This window comes from Desmodus rotundus, chromosome 13, assembly GCF_022682495.2.
Source record: "Desmodus rotundus isolate HL8 chromosome 13, HLdesRot8A.1, whole genome shotgun sequence".
NCBI lineage: Eukaryota > Metazoa > Chordata > Mammalia > Chiroptera > Phyllostomidae > Desmodus > Desmodus rotundus.
Genome location: NC_071399.1, coordinates 52,695,371 through 52,716,674, shown reverse-complemented (window position 1 = coordinate 52,716,674; position 21,304 = coordinate 52,695,371). Strand labels below are relative to the sequence as shown.

The window sequence follows — 21,304 nt, the reverse complement described above, 5'->3', positions numbered from 1 at the left end:
GGATACAGATATTGTCTATCATACCTGGGCAGTGTAGTGTTTCTGGGCAGCTTCTAAGGTTACTCAAGTCATCACCATCGCCAGCCAGCAGAAGGTGGGAAAGAGACAGTGTAAACCCAGGTCAAGTGTCTATAAGAGGATGATACTTAAATTGTACCTATCACTTCTTCTCACGTCCCGTTAACCTAGACTTAGTCACATGGCCACATGCAGGGGAGGCCAGGAAATGGAGTTTGTAGCTGGAAGGCCAAGGATGAGGAGAAGGGAAGAACTGATTATGGTAGATTACTAACTGACTCCCCCCCCCGGCCAACACACAAAGGATTTTCTCTGTGCTGCACAGGATCTCTTTATCGGGAAACTACTTTTTTATTATTTATTTAATGCCTAAGGCCGATAGTCACTCATAACATGTCTGAGTTTGGTTACTTCTGGTATTAGTAGTAAAGCAGTATTAAAGGAATAAAATATTTAATTTAGAAAAGTTGAAAAACTTTTGAAGTTGCTTTATAAAAAATACATAATCTTGGCCATCTAAAACAGTTAACAATTTATACAGTTGTGTGTGTGTGTGTGAGTGTGGTTTTAAAGTTTTATATACTAAGGTTATACATTTCATAAAAGAAAACAGGCATCTTTTTGGAAGTACGTGGTAAATTCTCTTTTTGACACTCGTTTGGACTTTGATTCTGCTACTCTAAGGTGGCTGCTTGCTTTCTCTGTTCTTTGAGTGATCATAGGATGTTGTTCCAAACTTTTATATTTACTGCTTTGTATGCTACTTACAGATTTTCTTGGTCATACAAACTAGTTTAGTAGGGTTTGTAAGCAGGTGAGTAGCGTCTACACACCTTTTATATATAGGTTAATTAAAATGAAATTAAATATTGATAAAAATCCTTTGTAGAATCTTAAGTCTGGTCTTACTAGCTCCAGGAAGGAACCCATTTTCATCTGATTTGTTTACTGCTTTATCTCCATTGCTTAGAATAGTTGCTGACTTGCAGATACTCCATAAATGTGTTAAATGAATGAAAAGATGTTAAATAGTTCATGTGTGAATCATTGAACCTCATTTTTACCACTTCAGGAATTTTTTTTACTTCTTAGGCATCTAAGTGAAATAGTCTTTACCTTCTTAGGGAAAAGTACAGCAAGCAGGAAGTCTTCCCTGACTTTATATAACCTCAGCAGACAAGTCTGTGTGTATGCAGAGCATCATGTGTAATAAGGATACCACGTAATGTGATGTGGCCTAATAAAGGCATCCAAGACATAGGAATATATGAATTGGAGAGAGGGAAAGAAAATGTTCCACTTCATTCCAATAATAAATTTGGCTTAAGAAATTATAAGTACCACTGAGGTGATGGGCAATAAGAAACACCCACTTTTTTGAACACAACTTTTCTCAAGTGGATTGGAGTTTGAGTAAGATGAGGAAAAAAATAATTGGACTTTTGGGGTTAGGGAGAAAGAATTAAACAATCTAATGAAGACTGAGTGGGTAACTTAACCTGTTTTGTAATTTATTTTATTCTCATAGTGTAATTATTTTCCGGAATTTGTGTACCACTGACAATATTGAAAATGACAGTGATAAGGTCTTTACAGTAAATATCATATTAGCACATTTCTCTCTTCCTGCGATTCCATTACCTTTTACAAATAGGGCACTGAGCACATGGAATTGTAAATGAGTGAGTGCTACTCGCTTGGGTGACACATTTGGAAAGGACATATTTAAGGGTGAGTCAATGAGGGGGGAAATCCTGGGGAAGAGCATTCTGGGCCTGTGGAAGGACACTGAAATAAAGGCTGCAAGGTAGGAGGCTGTGTGTTTTGCTCAGCCAATGACAGGTAGGCCAGTATGCCAGGAGCATAAGCTGCAGGAGTGTGGGATGGAAGCTGCACCTAGAGAGGAGGCTACAAAAGCAGTAGAGGTGTTGATGGTCAAGGGCTCTAAATGCAGATATTTTCTTTAACTCTGTAGTTGATGAACAACAAAGATTTTGAACAGGGAAGTGATATGATGGGACCTGCATAAAAGGGAAGTCATTCTGGAAGGACGGAGTGTAGAGAATTGGTTGGGGAGGGACTAATTTGGTGTACGTGTTTTTCATATTTATGTCCATGTGGTTTTCTTTTATGAAAAATAAGGACCAGTATTCAGTTGAGGCCTGCCCCCGCAAGCCAGCATCTCTATGTGTAGAGGAACAGCTGTGAGAACAGGCTGTAACAGTCTGACAGGAGGGTCTGAATTCTTGGTTTTGCTTTGGAGACCTTGAATGTGGTGTCTCTCTGAGATTGTGCTCCCTGATGGTAGGAGAACACCTGGTGTGCACCTGCTGGGGGAGTCAGGAGAAGGTTTTGTGGTTCTTCTTTGGGCTATAGGCCTGGAGGACAAGATATTTTGTTCATCTTGTCTAGCATGGTCCTCTCTGTGTTTCATCCCTTTTCTTATTCAGCAATAAGACTTGGTTAAGACTTGTTTTAGTGTTCTGTTGTGCCTCCACTTTATTATGGGCTTTTAAGAATAGTTTTTCACACTTGAGCCAAAGTTAAAGGGGACAGTAACTTTCAAACGTAGGGTTGGTGCTGGAGGCAATCAGGCTGGCTGATCCAGCTGATCCATCTCTCTAGCAGGAGATTTCTGCCTCCGGTGCTAGTCTTCATTTTTTCACAGGAGGTGATTCACTAAGTCTAGGTGAGAAACAGTGAAGTTACTAGCACTGAAACACTGGTAGTGGAAGCAGAAAGGAAGTCCAGGTTTTGAAATCATTTTGTTGGAAGACTAATGAATTTAGAGGCAAGGGAGAATAAAAGATAGTTTGGAATTTGAGGATTGTGTGCTTAGGGAAATGAAACTGCTGTTAGCAGATGGGGGTCACAGGAAAGGGGACCGACTGGCCGTAGGTTGGTGCTGAGTTCATTTTGAATTCCAGATAGGGTGACCTTTACTCAGTGTTAGGTAGTTATTGACTGGAAGTTTCAGAGTTTGAATCTAGGTTTCCTGAAACAGATCAATGTTTCTTTCTGTTACAATAAGACATATATTACATGAAATAAAATATACTTGTTGAGTTTTAGGTGGATGTGGAGATGTCAAATGCACAGTCGTAAATGGGGCTGGAGTGAAAAATTGAAAATAAATACAGATTTTTTTAGGAGTTACACATATATTCAGATGACATAATTGGGACAATGTGAAGGACACATTCACCCAGAGAGATTTGGCACAGAGGATATAATTGGAAATAGCCACGGGGCTGTTTTCTTAAAAGAGTGAAAGTGATACAGTGGGTTGAAAAAAAGGAAAGCGGCAGCAGGAATATTCTTTTTTTTTTTTTTTTACATGAGTGTTATAGTCATGAAGAAGGCATAGATTGTGACCTGGGATGTAGTCAAGAGGTGAAAAGAAAGGTTTTGCTTTTTAAGGCCAGATATGCCAAGGGGAAAGAATGAGTGGAGAAGGAACAATCAGAGATGGAAAACAGAGGGAAGTGTTCAATTTGGCTTAAGAAATTATAAGTACCACTGAGGTGATGGGCATGTGCTTTGTGTACTAGATACAGAGATGAAGTCAACGAACACGGTGCTGCCTGTGGGAAGTTTACTGCCTAGTAAAGGGCAGGAACAAGAGAAACCTAAGAACAGCTAATACATACTGAACATTACGTGTCGGGAACTGTTGTCAGTATTTTCCATGCGTTGACTCATTTAGTCCAAACAACTCGTATGAGTTAGTTATCATCATTATTGTTCGGATTTTAAAGGAAACTTGGGCATAGAAAGGTTAAGTAATTTGCCCAAGGCCTTTCTTTAACATCAGGTCAGCTGTGGAGCCAGGGTTTGTACGCAGGCCACAGCTCTGCACCTCTGTGCTCCGCGTAAACAGATTGCAGTGCTGCCGTGCAGAGAGAAGTACAAGGAGTGTACAGAAGCAGCATAAAGGAGTGAGGAGTTCAGTTTTTCAGGCAGGCAAGATCTCTGGAGGCATACATAGGTGACGGGGGCTGAATCCAGACAAAGGGACACACTGTCGTGAGCAAAGTGCAGAGCCCGTGTTGGTGTAAGGTTTTTGTGTGTGCGCATATTGTTTTTCTTAGTCCTTTGCCCAGCTTTCCTCTCTGACCTTTCCCAGAGGATAGTCACATTTGATTTCACTCATTTCTGTGAACAACTAAGATTTTCTTAAAAGTCTACTGGAAGTGGGTCATCCTTTTAGGGGCACCAGTCCTGCCCCTTGAAACCATCTTTAGAGTGCAGTTTGTGATATTAAATATATCAGTGTCTACCTACTTTCCTATGAATTGGCAGAAATCTAAGAATTTCTTATGCAGTTGGGACCCAGATACTTAATCTCTGGGAAGAACCAGAGAATTTGAGAAGCATATGATTGAGTATACAATTTGAATTCCAGAAAATAAGCAGATATTTTGCATAGAATGGTTAATAGTCCTTCTGACACAAATATATTTGGTGACTATATGACTCCTGCTTATATTTAGTTAGTCTGCAGGTCCTGAGTTTCACCCCATTCCATCCCTTCCTTGACCACACCTCTGATGCCCAGCTCTTCCCTCAGCCAAGAACTGCGACCTGGGATTGGGAGCAGTGGGAACACTGTGACTCAGGCATGGTGTGAGGTTGTCTGTTTTGCATGTTAGTTTCTAGTTTAAAAAAATAAACATAATGTTTAGTGGTTTATTTTGGGCTTCTACATCAAAATAATTGTGTCATTGTGGCTGTGTTGGCAAAGGGATTATTTTTGGAAGTGAGTCAGGGTGTTTAATAAAGGAAGAAGTAAATTCACAGTTGAAAGAATAGATCTTTTTACCCCTTTACAACGGAGTACTATGTGTCACTCATGGGTATTGGCCAGGATTCCTCTAACTCTGACAAAAGGCCCATCTATGTTCCTGGCCCTGAAAGAAAAACCTGAGCATTAGGCATAACACCACTACCACCCTGTGGTAATATGTTGTAGTTCATTGTATTTTATAGGGAAAAAGCATATTTGATTTGCCCAGATTTTTTATCTTCTCCTTTAAATGAGTATAATAGCATGTTATAAAATTATATATGTTTATCTTTTTAATATTACCTATTAGAAAAATATATTTAGAAACTCCTAAAGAAGGAACATATTAAAAATAGAAAGAAAGCTTAATTTTAGGAATTAACAAATTAAAAGTTCACAAAACAACTACAGTTTCAGGAAAGTAATTAAATAGCTTTTCTCAAGGGAATTACAAAGCAATATAAGGGATGAAGTACCTCAGCAATCATTAAATGGTTTTTGATATCAAGGGCAATTACAACGTTAGGTAATCTCCATGATTTTGCTCTAGAATGTGTTAATTTATAATTAAATGTGTTCCAAATATGAGAGTTTAGAGTATTTCAAACAAAATGATGATGATATCTTGAATAGATTCGGAGGTTTCAGAATATTTCACGAGGTCTGGAGAAACTGTAGCTCTTTCATTGTCTCCTTATGCACATGTTCCCTGGATTTCTTGAGGAGCCGACCTCATGCCTTCTCAGGGTTAGTGCGTTCTGCTGCTGCAGAGTTGGGTATCGTCTGACAGATTGAATCCTTTCGGACAGAGGTCGGTCCTGGAAGTTGTGGTGGGAAGCCCTTTCCATTGCACATGGCAGGACGAGAAATTGCAGAACCACAGACCCAGAGTATTATGCTTCCCTTGACTTAACGAACACTTGTACACACAGTGCTAGAGTGTATCTGCTGCCAGTGCAGGACGGATGACCAGATTACATTTCTCTCTCAACAGTCACATCCCAGGCAACCTGAGTCCTGTGTGGATGTGTATTACATGTCAAAGTAAACAATTACTTCCGAAAAAAAAAAATTTTTTTAACCAAAACAGCAGTAGTTGTGTATGACTAAAACAAATAAAGCTATTTCACAGACTTCTAGAATACTAGATGCTGATTATTGTATGACTATTAAATATCATTATATTAAGGGCATGTAATTATCGTGCTGTATAGTTTTGGACTGTATTTCATAGAACTGGAGAATTCCTTAGAGGTCCTCCAGATTGGGGAGGAGGCTCAGCTGGTCAGGTTCTGGATTACTGTTTAAAAGTGCTTTGTCATATATCATCTGATTATTCTGATACACAAAACTTATTCAAATGGCAGTTCATAAAAGGGGAAATATTTAGTGATGTTGTAAATGACAAATCAGCTGAATCACTTCATTGCATCATTATCAAATCTGATTCCACAAACACTCCCTATCTCCATTCTTTTATAAGCTGAGATCTCCCTCTTTTACTGCATTATCTTCTGGCTCCTGTGTGAAACATCCTTTCATTGTTCCCACTGTGATTCCTCTGCAGGCATTTGCTTTCTTGGCTGGGTCAGGCCAGTGCCAGCACCGGCTTTGGGTGGTGGTTCAGGCTGGAGACATTAAAGGAGAGGAAGAAGCAACAGCTAGGGCTGCTATTCTTTATCTACCTCCCTCCCTGCATTTCGTAGTACATGGTAGTATTTGGTACAAATCCCAGATTTTCATTCCGTTATTCAGAAGTCTTATTCTAGTCTTCTTCTGCAAATCAAATCTGTTTGTTTGTTTGTTTTTCTGAATGACAGTTGAGCATGACTTGGTTCCTTATGGGCAGCTAGCTCTCAAGAAGAAAAAGGGAAGAACATGAATGAGCATGCACAGTTACTAACCCAAATTACTACCCCCTCCTTCCCTGGAGAAGAGCTAGTGGGTGTGGAAAGAGGGTAGGACTGGCATGTGATGGGGCTGCACACATGAGAAAAACATTTTGAGTTTGTAGTGATATAGCACCTCCTGAAAGATGTGTTTTAGACTCTTATCAAATTTTTTAAATACACAAAGTCAGATAAGAGAAAATGGTTAGACTGATCAGTACCAATTAAAAGTGAATGAAAAAAAAAACCCCAAAGTGCTGAATTATCTTTTTAAAGGACTTACACAAATTATTATACTTACTGTTGTTTATGAGAGTGCTTATTAAGCCTGGATGACAATTACAGTCACTGGAAGAGATGTTAACGTGTACAGGTTAACAAATGCCCTACACTAAGCATGTTGAATCAGAACCTCCCAGATGAACTGAGGCTGTTAATGTCTACAAAGTTTTCTACCTAATTCAGATGATTATCCAGATTTTAGAACAACCGGTATATTTAATAAAGCTTAATGTGATATATGCATTTGCTTCAATTAAGAGCTCAAATTTAATTTTAAGGAAGTAAGAAATTCATGGTGGGACAAAATTCAGAAGAGGAAAGGATACACAGTAGAAAGCCAAAATGGCCTGGACTCAAGAGGATCTGGTGGGAAGTTTTGGAGGCTGATAGAAAAGCTAGGTTTGAAGCAATGTAATAGGTGGCTGTTGGAAGACTATACAGATAGGGCAAGGGTGGTCCGGGAGACATAGGTGGGAGTGGTCACTTCTTCCTCCGGTCAGAGAAGCCTTCACAGGGCCAGTAGCACTGGGTCCAAGTTGAAATGAATGGGAGCTTTTAAGACAGACTGAGGAGAGAACACTTAGGGCAGAGGGAGCAGCAAGGGAAGGGGCCTTGATGAGGTCAGAGAGCATCAAGCAGGGGTCTTCTGTGGTACTGACGGAAGTTTGGACTTTATGCTGTAGGCAGGAGGGAAGTAATGAAGGGCTTTGAGCTGTGGCATAATATAATCAGGTCTTTGTTTTAGAAAATTACTTTAATAACCATGTGGAGAATGAAGTAGGTTGTTTATGCTTTCTTAAAACAGTGCTCACAGAACACAAATAGACCAAACATTAGATTTTCTTCCTCGTTGCCTTAAAGAGAATTCTACCAAAATCACAATAACACTCACTTCTGTAATTCGGATCTCCAACTGATTTGTTCTTTGGATAAATTACATTTTTATAGTGTTTCAGTACTTCGTGTTTGGATTTAAGAATTAGAGTCCCTGCCCAGGGTAACACGCAACGCTGCAGCAGCACCGCAGTGAAGCTCACATGGAACTCTTCCAGCGCCCGTCCTCTCTCTCAGTCTTCTGCATCTAGCTGCCCAAGCCAAATGCTGAGAGTTTCCTTGGTGCTTTTCCCTCTCTTGTCCTTTATGAGTATCAGCAAGTTTAGTAGATTCTGCCTCCAAGATAACATCACAAATTGCTCTACTTCTGTCCATGTCAGTGACGCTGGAACCTGGTTTGAGCTCCTAGAGTCTCTCCCTTGAACTACCGCAGCAGCCTCCTACCTTGTCCCCCTCTTCCTTTCTTGCCCCTTTCCCCATTCTCACTCTCCTGCTCCTAACATTTCACTCGCTTTTTGCACTTAGAATAAAAAAGCCAGCAGCTCCTAACTCTTGTCTCCCTTAGCTTCATCTCTTCATACTCTCCTCCTGCTCCAGCTGTTATTTGCCCTCACAGTAGCTGTTGAACATTTATTCTCTTCATCCAAGAAGCTCTACAATTTGTTGCCTGGCAAATATTCCCTGAAGTTAATAACATAATGATATAATAATAATACCACTTTCTGCCATTTATTGAATGTTTTCTGTAACCCAGACAGCGCAAGTGCTCTCCAGGCATTAACTTGTAATTAAATTAAATGCAACAAGCTTGTTAAGGTGGTATTATTATTCCCATATTTTAGGAGAGGAAACTGGGGCACAGAGAGCTGGAGTAACCTGCCCAGGTTCTATTCTTAGTGTGTTGCAGAGCTGGTCTTGAAGTTTGTCTGCATCCAGTTCAACCTTTTTGGTATTAAAGTTTTTTAAATATTTTGTTATCATTAAATTTTAGTGACCTCTCAGCAGTTCCTGGAGGACAGTCTTAGAGAAAGCTATAGAGAAAAATCTTTTTTTGAAATTGCAAATAAACATTAATATAACTTAACTACCTTATTGGTGACGTCAAACTTTTCTCAATATTTTATGTCTTTTTGATAATAAAAGACAGTGAAGTATAAAAGTTGGTAATAAACTCTGCCCTAAAATAGATATGCGTTTAATATTAGTACCTGCTATAAATTCATATAAGTCTCAATATTGTATGTGCTTGGCACTTGAGATATCAGTGTGCAATCCAGTGGGGTAGATTTAAGATTTTGGTTCTATAAGCTGTTTTTGTTTTGGAGGCTCAGTATATCCTTCCGGCTTTCCTGTGAATTCAGTATTAGTGTGACCCATCTTGGACCCCCTCCCAAGGGGGTCTATTTGAGTCAGTCCTGTGACTTGTCTCCTAAGGACAAACTCAACAGCGAGGCTGGAAGTTTATTTTGCTGTAAGTGTAGTTTCCTTCTTTCTTCCTTCCTTTCTTTTTTACTTCCAATTAATGTGAAACATTAAGTTTAATTTTGTTATATATAATAAACTCAAGGACCTTCTGTTCTAATAGGGACAGCACAATAAACATAATACTTTACACTATACATTAGGAGATAGTAAGTGCTTTGTGTGGGGGACTAAGTAAGACCAAGATGGGGGAGATATGGAGAGCATGTAGCTGTGTTAAATAGCAGGTCGGTGAGGTGGGTCTCATTGAAAAGTCAGAGACTGAAGGAGGTGAATGAGTTGGGCAGATGGGTATTTGAGGGAAGAACAGTTCAGGAGGAGGGACTAGGTAGTATCCAAACCTAAGGGAGGAGAATGCATGCACTCCAAAAGCAAACATTGTGGATGGAGGAGACCAGGTGAGGGAGAGCTACTAGGATGAGGCTGGAGGGGTTCCAAGTATTTTGCTGGTGATGTTGAAATGAACTTGGGTACATAAGCACTTAGCACAGGGTCTGGCACAGAGCCCCTGCCTGCCTCTTTCAGCCACATCTCTTGCTGCTTCCCCTTATAAACCCTGCCCTGCATTTATAACTGAAGCTTTTTGAAGATTCTTCAAATATTCATACTGTTTTAAACCTTTCTTTTTTGGCACACACCTAAAATACACTTCCTCATCCTTTATCATTCTGATAAACTCTTTCCAGACCCTTCTGGGCCCTCCTCTGGGAGGATGTCTTTGACTCTCTGAAGCAGAGCTGATGCTTCTTTCTCTGGACAGCCGTGCACAGTGCATTGAGTTTGTTACAATAACATGTATCATTAGGTATTTGTTACTTAATGACCGCTTACTATGTGCCATACAGTAGTAAGCCCTTTATAAATTTTTTAAAATTAATTTCTCACAACAACCTATAAGTTATTATCCTATTTTATGGATGAACGAATAAAGGTATAAGGAAGTTTAGTAATTTAAGACCATCCAGCTACTAAGTGGTGGCACAAGGAGTTAAACACAAGATTTTTGGCTCCAGAGCCCATGCTTTTCTTTTTTTTAATTATTTTAAATTTATTTGTTTAATTACAGCTGACATACAATATTATATTAGTTTCAGGTGTACAACATAGTGATTAGACATTTATGAGTAATCACCCTGATAAGTCCAGTATCCTTCTGACACCATACATAGTTATTACCATATTATTGACTATATTCATAAAGGTTGTCAGATGGGAGAAGAGTAGAGGGGATGGGTAAAAAGGTGAAAGAAGTACAAATTTCCAGTTATAAAAAGTCATGGGAATGTAAAGCCTGGGCCCTTTTTAATCATTACATATACTACGCCTCTTACCCGTTTCACCATTTATTAAATAGTATGTACAAGTCATTGTATGCATCACACTGTATTACGACTACTAGTTTGTGTGCATGTGCCTTTCATACTATTTGTGACTGCGTGGAGGTCAGGGAGCCATGTTAAATTTACCTTTGCTCTTTGGGACTTTGCACGTATGCTCCCTTGGTTGAATAAAAAAAAGGAGAAGAAAATATTCTCTCATGTAATTTGTAGGACATGGGAAACAATATTCAAAATATTAATGATAATGTGTTTTTAATTCAGAATTTTATTTGGTTTTGAACTTCATTTTAATTCTGTCATTGTGCCTCTCTTTCTCTCCAGACCAGTATTAAAGAGGGACAACTATTGAAGCAAACCAGTTCTTTCCAAAGGTGGAAAAAGCGATACTTCAAGCTTCGAGGCCGCACACTTTATTATGCAAAAGACTCAAAGGTAATTCAAGAGAATACTAGTTGCAAGCACTTGAGATTGTATATGGATTTTAAATTTTGGTTTTCTAAACTGTTTTTGTCTTGGGGCTCACTGTAGCCTTTTGCAGTTGCATGAATTCCGTGTAAATGTGATCCGTCTTGGGCCCAACCCCGAGGGAGACCATCTGAGTCAGTTTCACAGCATGTCCCCTAAGGACAATGGAATAGGAAGGTTCTAGTGTAGCTAGCTCTCCCTGTCTCTTTCCCTCCTTCCCTCCCTCTCTCCCTTTCTTTCCTTCCTTCCTTTTTCATTATTTTTGTTCTTCTTTCCTTCCAACTAAATGAAATATTAAATGTAACCTTATTAGGTATGATAAACTCAAAATTTGGTTTTTCTCCCTTTCTTGCTATTTTTTTACATTATAAATATTTTCCTGACCATAAGTGAGAGAATTGCTATAGTTGTTAAGAATCAGTGCTCTGCCCTGGCTGGCCTGTGCGGCTCAGCTGGTTAGGTGTCATCCCCCAAACCAAAAGGTCGCCAGTTTGGTTTTTAGTCAGGTCACATGCCTGGGTTGCAAGAAGGCAACCCATTGATGTTTCTCTCTCCCTCCCTTCCTCTCTCTCTAAAATAAAATTAAATTAAATTAAAAAAAAAGAATCAATACTCTGGTTTCAGACAAGAATTCCTATCCAATTCCAGCATGTGGAATGGCTGTGGACAGCATGTGACTTGAGAGGAGGCTGAAATGAGATTGTAGACACAAAGTGCTGATTGCATATATGGCACTTGACACACCGTAATCTCTCAGTTGCACTAGTGGTTAAGAGTAAAAATCATAGCAAAGTCAAAATAAGGCTTTAAATAATTTTTATATAACAGTTGAATAAAATACGAATGATGTAGTTTTGGAAGAAAAGAATTGTAATGATTAGTTTTATTTTTTTTCAAAAAAAAAATGAAGATTTTTTTTGTTGCTGTGCCATTTAAGTAATTGATAATTTCCATATTAAACAATGTATGTTCCTGATGTAATTAGAATTATACACCAGGAAATAAAAACAAATCAACAAACAAGACCTAAGTCTTGGTTTATACAGCCGTAGAAGTAATAACCCAATAAAATAATCTTATTTTAAGAGTCGTTATGTTCAGGGTCGTCCCTGACCCGGCTCCACCCTGACTTCACTTTGTCTCTAGGCAGCACTGACCACTTGGCAGCCTGGCCCCTTGTTTCCCATCATCTGGTGACTTTCCCTCTGTTTCCACTTGATGAAATTCCATTTTCTTTGAAATTATTTAAAGTGCCCCTTATTCCATTATTTATAAGTGAAAGAGGCTAAATGTCCTTTACTGGGGAAATTACCTGTGACCTTTCATAGCGTTTCATAGTATCTTATCTGTTCTACTTTTAATAGTCTATCTTACATTAAAATTAGTTCTGTATGTTTTATCACCCATGCTAGATTATAAATTCTTTTGTGTCAGGGAACAAGGCGTATAATCAGATCAGTTGGTTTGAAGCATAACCCTCTGGAGATCTTGGGAGGCAGTGGACGCTATCAGAGAAGGGGGCTGGCTTCAGGAGAAGCATCGTTGTACAGCCTTGCAGGAAGATTGTTGAATGAGTGTGAAAAATGACCAAATGACTAAAAGTGGGAAGGATACATTTATTTACTAGAATTTCTGAATTTCTGAATTATAAATTTTTTAAAGATTCCATTTCTGTGGAGTTTTTAGCAGTGTAACTTTTTTGATTAAAACCACTTTTAAGAGTATAGGAGAAGCATCATCTTATATTTGCAGAGCATATTCATCAGCTCATTTGAACATTTAGATAGATGAGGAAAATAAGGTTTAGAAAGTTAAGTAACTCAACATGATCTCAGTCAGGACTGGTTCTTTTCATTTCTCACTTAGCCAGTGTAGGAACGACGATGTTGCTGATGTTGCCTCTGACTTCCTGGTGAAGTTGTGAAAAGATACAAGGTTTACAGACGTTGCTGATTTATGTGTTAGTTGTACTTTGTCGTTTTCCTCACGAAGTGTCACTTAAATTTTTCTTCATTTTTCTATTCCTAATTCCTGACATACCCTCATAGTCATGACCTGATAATAAAATACATACATAATAAAAAATATATATGTATGTATTTTATTATATATATGTGTGTGTGTGTGTATATGTATATACACACACACAGAGGAGCAATGAGTTAGGTTTTCACTTAATATATTTGTGTTGTTTTTCATTAACAGTCTCTGATATTTGATGAAGTTGACCTCTCAGATGCCAGCGTAGCTGAAGCAAGCACAAAAAATGCTAACAACAGCTTCACGGTATGGTTATATTTTGCAAACTCCCTACTCAAGTTACAGAATGACCTTCCCTAACATATAAAAAATGCCCTTTTCAGTTACCAGCTGTGTCAACCTATTGTTATTGGAGTTCTGACCAACACAATAAACTTGATAAGTGCATTGCGTACGCCAGCACCCAACATCATTCATGATTGTAATGTTAGTAGTTTCCATTTTTTACCTCCTTTAAATTTAATACTTCAACTAATTTCATTGTTCTTGAGTATTCAAAAAGTTTGGTTTTTACCTGCAATCTCAAAAACAATATTTTCCCCCTTTTCTTCTACTTTTACTCTAGTTGCTCTGTGTCGTTTAGGTTTAGACAGTTGCTATATTCAGGCCTTCATTTCTTCTCAGTTAAGTAACTCATTTGGTAACTATTTAAGAGGTGTCCTCTGTCCATTTAGTTCTTTCCGTTTCCAATCGCAAATCCCATCACTTAAGACACTTCACAGGTATGTCATTGACTGTCAGGCTGCATCTGCAACTCCATCCTAAAATTTTATAAAATTGTGCCCCAGTATCCTCGTGTTAACTGATAATTATTTGACTTATTCACCCTGCCAGCCCATCATTTTTGTCTGTGCCTGTGCTTTGCCTATTCCCTTTGACTTAAATGATTTCTCCTCCATCTGTACCTATTGAAGATTCTACCAGTTCTTCGAAGCTTATCTTAGATACCCCATTCCTCTTGTACGTCTCTGATTCAAAAACACATGATTTGAGTACCTTATGGTTGAGTACTATGTGCCAGGATCTTGTGCTGTGCACAGAGATTCAGAGATGGATGGATGGATAAGCAAATAAATATCACTTCCCTTTAAAATATTCATAGCATAGGTTAGTGAAGTCAATCTAGAGTTCCTTTTATAACTATATACTCCTTAAATCCTCTAAGATGCCACCACACTCACTCCCAGTCCCTGCTCTAGGGAGCCACCACTGCTGACAGCATTGTGTTGTGTGCATCCCCTAGGCATACTAGGGCACGGAAGACAGACAGACAAATAGACACAGAGCAGTGCCATGATAGAGGCAAGCACTCGTGGGGTGGGGGTGGGGGAGGAAGCAAGTGAGTTCAGATTTAGTCTTATTGATTTATGGATGTGGGGGATAACTTGTGGTGTTAATATTCCTTCCCCTTCCCCAGTCCCTCCCCAGGGAGAGGTGAGTTTGAGAAGAGGAAAGCCAAGAATAGAATCCTAGGAAAATATTAAATTTTAAGGTTTGACCGATAAAATTGAAAGAGAACATTCTGAAGTATCGAAGGAGCATCAGGAGGCAATGCTGTTACAAAAAACCATTGGAAGAGAGTTTCAAGAAAGAAGTTGTTCAACATCAAGAAGTGTGGAGAGGTCAAGTCGAAGAAATAGAAATGGATTGTTGAATTTGTTAGCTTGCACGTCATTTGGTCACAGTGATTTATTTGAATAGTTTCAGTGGAGGGGTGGCATGCATTAGGCTGCACTGAGAATTCAAAATGGAAAGGCAGAGGGAGCCAGGGTAGGTTGCATTTCCTAAAAACTTAGCTCTTTTTTTTTTTTAATTTTAATATATTTATTGATTATGCTATTACAGTTGTCCCATTTCCCCGCCTTCGCTCCACTCCATCCTGCCCACCCCCTCCCTCCCACATTCCCCCCCCCATAGTTCATGTCCATGGGTCATACTTGTAAGTTCTTTGGCTTCTGCATTTCCTATACTATTCTTACCCTCCCCCTGTCTATTTTCCACCTATCATTTATGCTACTTATTCTCTGTACCTTTCCCCACTCTTTCTCCCTCCCACTCCCCAGTTGATAACCCTCCATGTGATGTCCATTTCTGTGGTTCTCTTCCTGTTCTAGTTGTTTGTTTAGTTTGCTTTTGTTTTTGTTTTAGGTGTGGTTGTTAATAACTGTGAGTTTGCCATCATTTTTACTTTTTATATTTTTGATCTTCTTTTTCTTAGATAAGTCCCTTTAACATTTCATATAATAAGGGCTTGGTGAAGATGAACTCCTTTAACTTGACCTTATCTGAGAAGCACTTTATCTGCCCTTCCATTCTAAATGGTAGATTTGCTGGATACAGTAATCTTGGATGTAGGTCCTTGCCTTTCATGACTTGGAACACTTCTTTCCAGCCCCTTATTGCCTGTAAGACCTCTCTTGAGAAATCAGCTGACAGTCTTATGGGAAGTCCTTTGTAGGTAACTGTGTCCTTTTCTCTTGCTGCTTCTAAGATTCTCTCCTTCTGTTTCATCTTGGGTAATGTAATTATGATGTGCCTTGGTGTGTTCCTTCTTGGGTCCAGCTTCTTTGGGACTCTCTGAGCTTCCCGGATTTCCTGGAAGTCTATTTCCTTTGCCAGATGAGGGAAGTTCTCCTTCATTATTTGTTCAAATAAGTTTTCAATTTTTTGTTCTTCCTCTTCTCCTTCTGGCACCTCTATAATTCCGATGTTGGAATGTTTCAAGATGTCCTGGAGGTTCCTAATCCTCTCCTCATTTTTCTGAATTCTTGTTTCTTCATTCTTTTCTGGTTGGATGTTTCTTTCTTCCTTCTGGTCCACGCCATGATTTGAGTCCCAGTTTCCTTCACCTCACTATCGGTTCCCTGTACATTTTCCTTTGTTTCTCTTAGCATAGCCTTCATTTTTTCATCTAATTTGCAACCAAATTCAACCAATTCTGTGAGCATCCTGATTACCAGTGTTTTGAACGGAGCATGTGATAGATTGGCTATCTCTTCATTGCTTAGTTTTATTTTTTCTGGAGCTTTGATCTGTTCTTTCATTTGGGCCATTTTTTTTGTCTTGGCATGCCTGTTATGTAAAGGGGTGGAGCCTTAGGGGTCCACCAGGGCAGGGTAACGCAGGTCGCTGTGTAGTGACGCTGTGTGTGGGAGAGGGGCCGAGAGGGAGCAATGGTGCTTTCTCTACTCTGTGCTGGATTTCAGTCACTCCCTCCGCTACCCATAATCAAATTGGCCCCCTCTGGTGCTGATTCCCGAGTGGGTGGGCTTGTACATGCTCTAGGCCCCTGTGGGTGTCTCCAACGAACTCTCCTGTGAGGCTGGGAGTTTCTCCCGCTGCCACCTCAACCCCCATGGGTGTTTTCAATCAGTGGTTTGAGGCTTTATTTCCCCGAGCTGGAGCCCTGGGTTGCTCGGTCTGTTTTGCTCCTCCACCGTCTCTCCCGGTTTATCTATGCGGGAATGTGGGGTCGCGGGGTCTGCAGCCACCACCTTGTGGGGTCTGCTAGCTGCAGCGCGGCCTGCCCCGTTCCACAATCCGTCACCACCTCGCTGGGTCCGCCAGCCGCTGCCTGCCATGAGTCCTCTCCTCCTGGGCTCCATGTCTCCACCTCTCCTACCGGTCTGGATGAATGTTTCTTCTTTATCTTTTTGGTTGTCGGACTTCCATACAGTTTGATTTTCTGTCAGTTCTCATTGTTTTTTGTTTTTAAATTGTTGTTGTCCTTCTTTTGGTTGTGTGAGGAGGTGCAGTGTGTCTACCTATACCTCTATTTTGGCTGGAATCCAAAACTTGCTCTTTAAAGGAGAACAAGTATAGCTAGAAGAATAGTCAGGCTTGAAGACGGGATTTTGGTTTTGTTGTTCTTTTGCTTTGTTTTTAAAATGGGTTTTGGTTGTGTATGTGTGAAGAGAATAAAGAATTGTTGGAATTGGAAATTGAAGCTTCTAGAGAGAGGGGGAATAATTAATGGAGCATGATTGCTGCATAAGCCAAAGAGATAAGGAACTAGAGGACAGGATAAGGAGATTAGCCCTGAACAGGAGACAGAAAGTTTATGGAAATAGTCTTACCAAATAAAAAAAGGGAGTTAGTCTGCCTGCCACCACAAAAGCCAAACTTGTAAGGCTTGCTGGTGAAAGAAGAAAGAGGTTTTATTCAGGTGTTGTGCAATGAGAGAATGGCAGACTCTGGTCTAAAAGCTCATGACTTCAGCAAAACCATGGAAGAGCAAGTGTCCAAAGTTCTGCTCCATTCCAAAGCATAGTCCTTTGGAGCGCACAGGTGGCAGCTACGTGGTTATCCAGGTAGCCTAGCATGTTCCCAGCTGCTGCCCATTTCAGGCTCTCTCCTGCAGGTCATGGGCCATGCAGCTGCTAGGACCCCAGGGTCACGTGCTCCCAGGAGGGAAAGCGGGAATGCACTAGCCTGTGCATCTCCAGGTGGGGGAGAAAGCGAGAAAGGCTCCGTCGTGGAGTCCATGGGCTACGTGGCCTTAGCAGCCATGTAGCCCATGGAGAGAAATACACTGTGTGAGTGCAGGTCCTGAGCTTGAGCATTGAGCAAGAGATAGCATTTCTTTGTTCCCATGGGACTATGTTAGCTTGGGTGTGGGATGGACCAAGTGCTTTCTCAAAATAACGAATCAACTTCCCAAACTTTTGTGTGCTTCAGGTGGGTCCACCTCCCATCTAGTCCCTTCTTTTCCTAGGCTAGACTTACAGGCCTCTGGTGCAGGCCTCCAACGTATCTTCTGTACCATTTTGACTTCTATGGCACATGTGCCTGCCTTCCCCTGGTCCCACCCCTAGTCTGGTACCAGGGGGCCTAAGGGGAAGGGCTTTTCCCACACTCAGTGTAAGAACCTTCCCCTCTCACCACCCTGGCCGATGGGGGACACTCTGTGAGCTCCAACTGACCATCCACTGCTAACCGTAGATGTTGGCAGGAAATACTACCATTTTCTCAGTGAAGTTGAAGACAAGGTCATCTGCTCTGAATAAGAGTTTAGGAGAATTTCGAATAGCTTCTATAGAAAATAAGAATTGAAACTGAGTTGGGATCTGTGGAAGATTTACGAGGTAGTAGACAGTGTTGTAGTGTCTACGAAAGAAAGATTGGAGATCAAATTTAGTAATGTTCTTAGTTCTTAGGGATATAGCATTTTTTAAAGATGAGGCTAGAGAACAACTAAAATGATCCAGGGTTGATTATTTATAGCAAGGGTCCCGAACCCCCAGGCCGCAGACTGGTACCAGTTCAAGGCCTGTTAGGAACTGGGCTACACAGCAGAAGATGAGCAAGGGAAGATTCCCTCGCCTTAATGCCTAAGCTCTGCCTCCTGTCCCTCCCCCCAACCCCTACCCCATCTGTGAAAAAACAGTCTTCCATGAGACTGGTCCGTGGTGCCAAAAAGGTTGGGAACCACTGATTAGGAAATGTTGGACAGAAGATAAAGGGATTGTTGGATATTTGGAGGATTAGTAACTCATCTACCTTCACCCTCTGAGTTCTCATATTTTGAGAATGAAACACAGGTGCTAAGGGGCAGCTTATTAATGGCTTCACAGGATCCAATAACCACTAAATACAGAGACTCTGATAAATTGTTGGAGACCTAAGGCCAAAATGTTCCTTATTATTCTTTTCTTCCTAGTGAAGGTGGGGTAGGGTGATGAAGCAATCAGGTTTACCACTTTCCTTCCCTGAGGAGTGAATAATAGTCCTCTCCCTTCTATGGAAACTCATAAAAGGTAGAGAGAACTTCTGGCCAAGATGGAGATGTATGTAGATTCACTTTGCCTCCTCCCACAACCAAAAGAAGGACAACAAATTTAAAAACAAAAGATAACCAGAACTGCCAGAAAATTGACTGTATGGAAGTCTGACAACCAAAGGGTTAAAGAAGAAATATTCATCTAGACCAGTAGGAGGGATGAAGACAGGCAGCTGGAGTGGAGAGGACACGCCCCAAAGTGGCAGCTAGAGGACCAGGGCGGGTGAGGCGGCTGTGGGAGGACTGGGCATTCCCACTATTTGCGTGAAGATAAACTGGGAGGAACAGCTGGAGCGATTGCACAACCCAGAATTCTAGTGCGCAGAAATAAAGCCTCAAAACCTCTGGCTATAAAAATCTGTGGGGGTTGCAGCGGTGGGAGACACTCCCAGCCTCACAGGAGAGTTCACTGGAGAAACCCACAGGGTTCTAAAATGTACACAAACCCACCCATCCAGAATCAGCACCAGAAGGGCCCAATTGGCTTGTGGGTAGTGAGGGAAGTGACTGAAAGCCGACCAAGAGCCGAGCAAGTGGCATTGTTCCCTCTCGGACCCCTCCCCCACATACAGTGCCACAAAAGAGCAATGAAGGTTGCCCTGCCCTGGCAAATATGTAAGGCCTCATCCCTTACAATGTAACAGGTGCGCTAAGACAAAAAAAAAAAATGGCCCAAATGAAAGAACAGATCAAAACTCTAGAAAAAGTGCAACTAAGCAATGAAGAGATAGCCAGCCTATCTGATGCACAGTTCAAAACACTAGTAATCAGGATGCTCACAGAAATGGTTGAGTATGCTCACAAAATAGAGGAAAAAGTGAAGCTATGCAAAGTGAAATAAAAGAAAAATATACAGGGAACCAACAGTGAAGGGAAGGAAACTAGGACTCAAATCAACGGTTTGGACCAGAAGGAAGAAATAAACACTTGACCAGAACAGAATGAAGAAACAAGAATTCAAAAAAAAAGGAGAGGCTTAGGAACCTCCAGAACAATTTTAAACATTCCAACATCTGAACCATAGAGGTGCCAGAAGAAGAGGAAGAGCAAGAAATTGAAAACTTATTTGAAAAAATAATGGAGAACTTCCCTAATCTGGCAAAGGAAATAGACTTCCAGGAAGCTCAGAAAGTCCCAGAGAAGTTGGACCAAAGAAAGCACACACCAAGGCACATCATAATTACATTCCCCTTAAAAGCAGCAAGAGAAAAGGAGACAGTTACCTACAAAGGAGTGGCCATAAAGACAATCAGCTGATTTCTCCAAAGAAACCTTGTAGGCAAGAAGGGGTTGGAAAGAAGTATTCCAAGTCATGAAAGGCAAGGACCTACATTCATAATTACTCTATCCAGCAATGTTATCAATGAGAATGGGAAGGCAGATAAAGTGCTTCCCAGATAAGGTCAAGTTAAAGGAATTCAACATCACCAAGTCTTTATATGAAATATTAAAGGGACTTATCGAAGAAAAAGATGATTAAAACTATGAGCAATAAAATGACAACAAACTCACAACTATCAACAACTGAAACCAAACCCAAAACTAAAACAAAAACCAACTAAGCAAACACTAGAAGAGGAATAGAATCATAGACTTGAGATCACATGGAGGGTTATCAGTAGGGAGGCAGTGGGGGGAGAATGGGGGAAAAGATGCAAGGATTAAGAAGCATAAATGGTATGTACAAAATAGACAGGGGAAACTTAAGAATCGAATGGGAAATGGAGAAGCCAAAGATCTTGTATGTATGACCCATGGACATGAACTAAGTTGGGGGGGAATACTGGTGGGAGGGGTGGTATAGGGTGGAGGGGAATAAAGAGATGGAAAAAATATGGGACAGCTGTAATGGCATAATCGATAAAACATTTTTTTAAAAAAAGATACTGAGGTTCAGAAAGGCTAAAAAGCATGTCAGGTATTGCATAGGTTTCTTCCCAACAAGGATCAAGAGGTTAGTCTGAAAGCGGATTTAAGCATTTATGATCTGAGGGATGGAATAATTTCAGGTGAAGACAAGCGCCAGGGTATAGGAGTAGATAAAGGTAAAGGAAACTGAAACACTTGGATTTTTGAGGTAGGTTATTCAAATCCTTTGCACAGCTCTTTTCTTGGACCGTCAACTGCAAGCAGTCTCTTCTGTTCTACTTTCCTTATAGAACTTACTGTATTCTGCCTTATATTTAGTTAAATACTTAACTATGTTTATTATAACCTCCTTGACCTATAATTGCTGGGGACTGTGTCTTATCTTTTTACCTCATATTACCTTATCTGTATTTGTTGATTTAATTGATAAAGATGAAAGTTTATTTTAGGCATGAGAAGATTTTTGTTAAAATATTTTTTAGAAATTTCTTCTCTCAAACATTATTCTGAAGTTGGATTG

General features: G+C 40.3%; 1 protein-coding gene across 7 annotated transcripts in view; it reads left to right on the top strand.

Annotated features, from left to right (window-relative positions):
* The window catches only part of DGKH (diacylglycerol kinase eta), a 231,013-nt gene that overhangs the window by 79,892 nt on the left and 129,817 nt on the right, over positions 1-21,304 (top strand). For all 7 annotated transcript variants that reach the window (XM_053916770.1, XM_053916772.2, XM_053916769.2 and 4 more), the window contains exons 3-4: positions 10,953-11,063; positions 13,302-13,382. In XM_053916770.1, the coding sequence (XP_053772745.1) occupies positions 10,953-11,063; positions 13,302-13,382 (192 nt within the window). The remainder of the gene's footprint in view (positions 1-10,952; positions 11,064-13,301; positions 13,383-21,304) is intronic.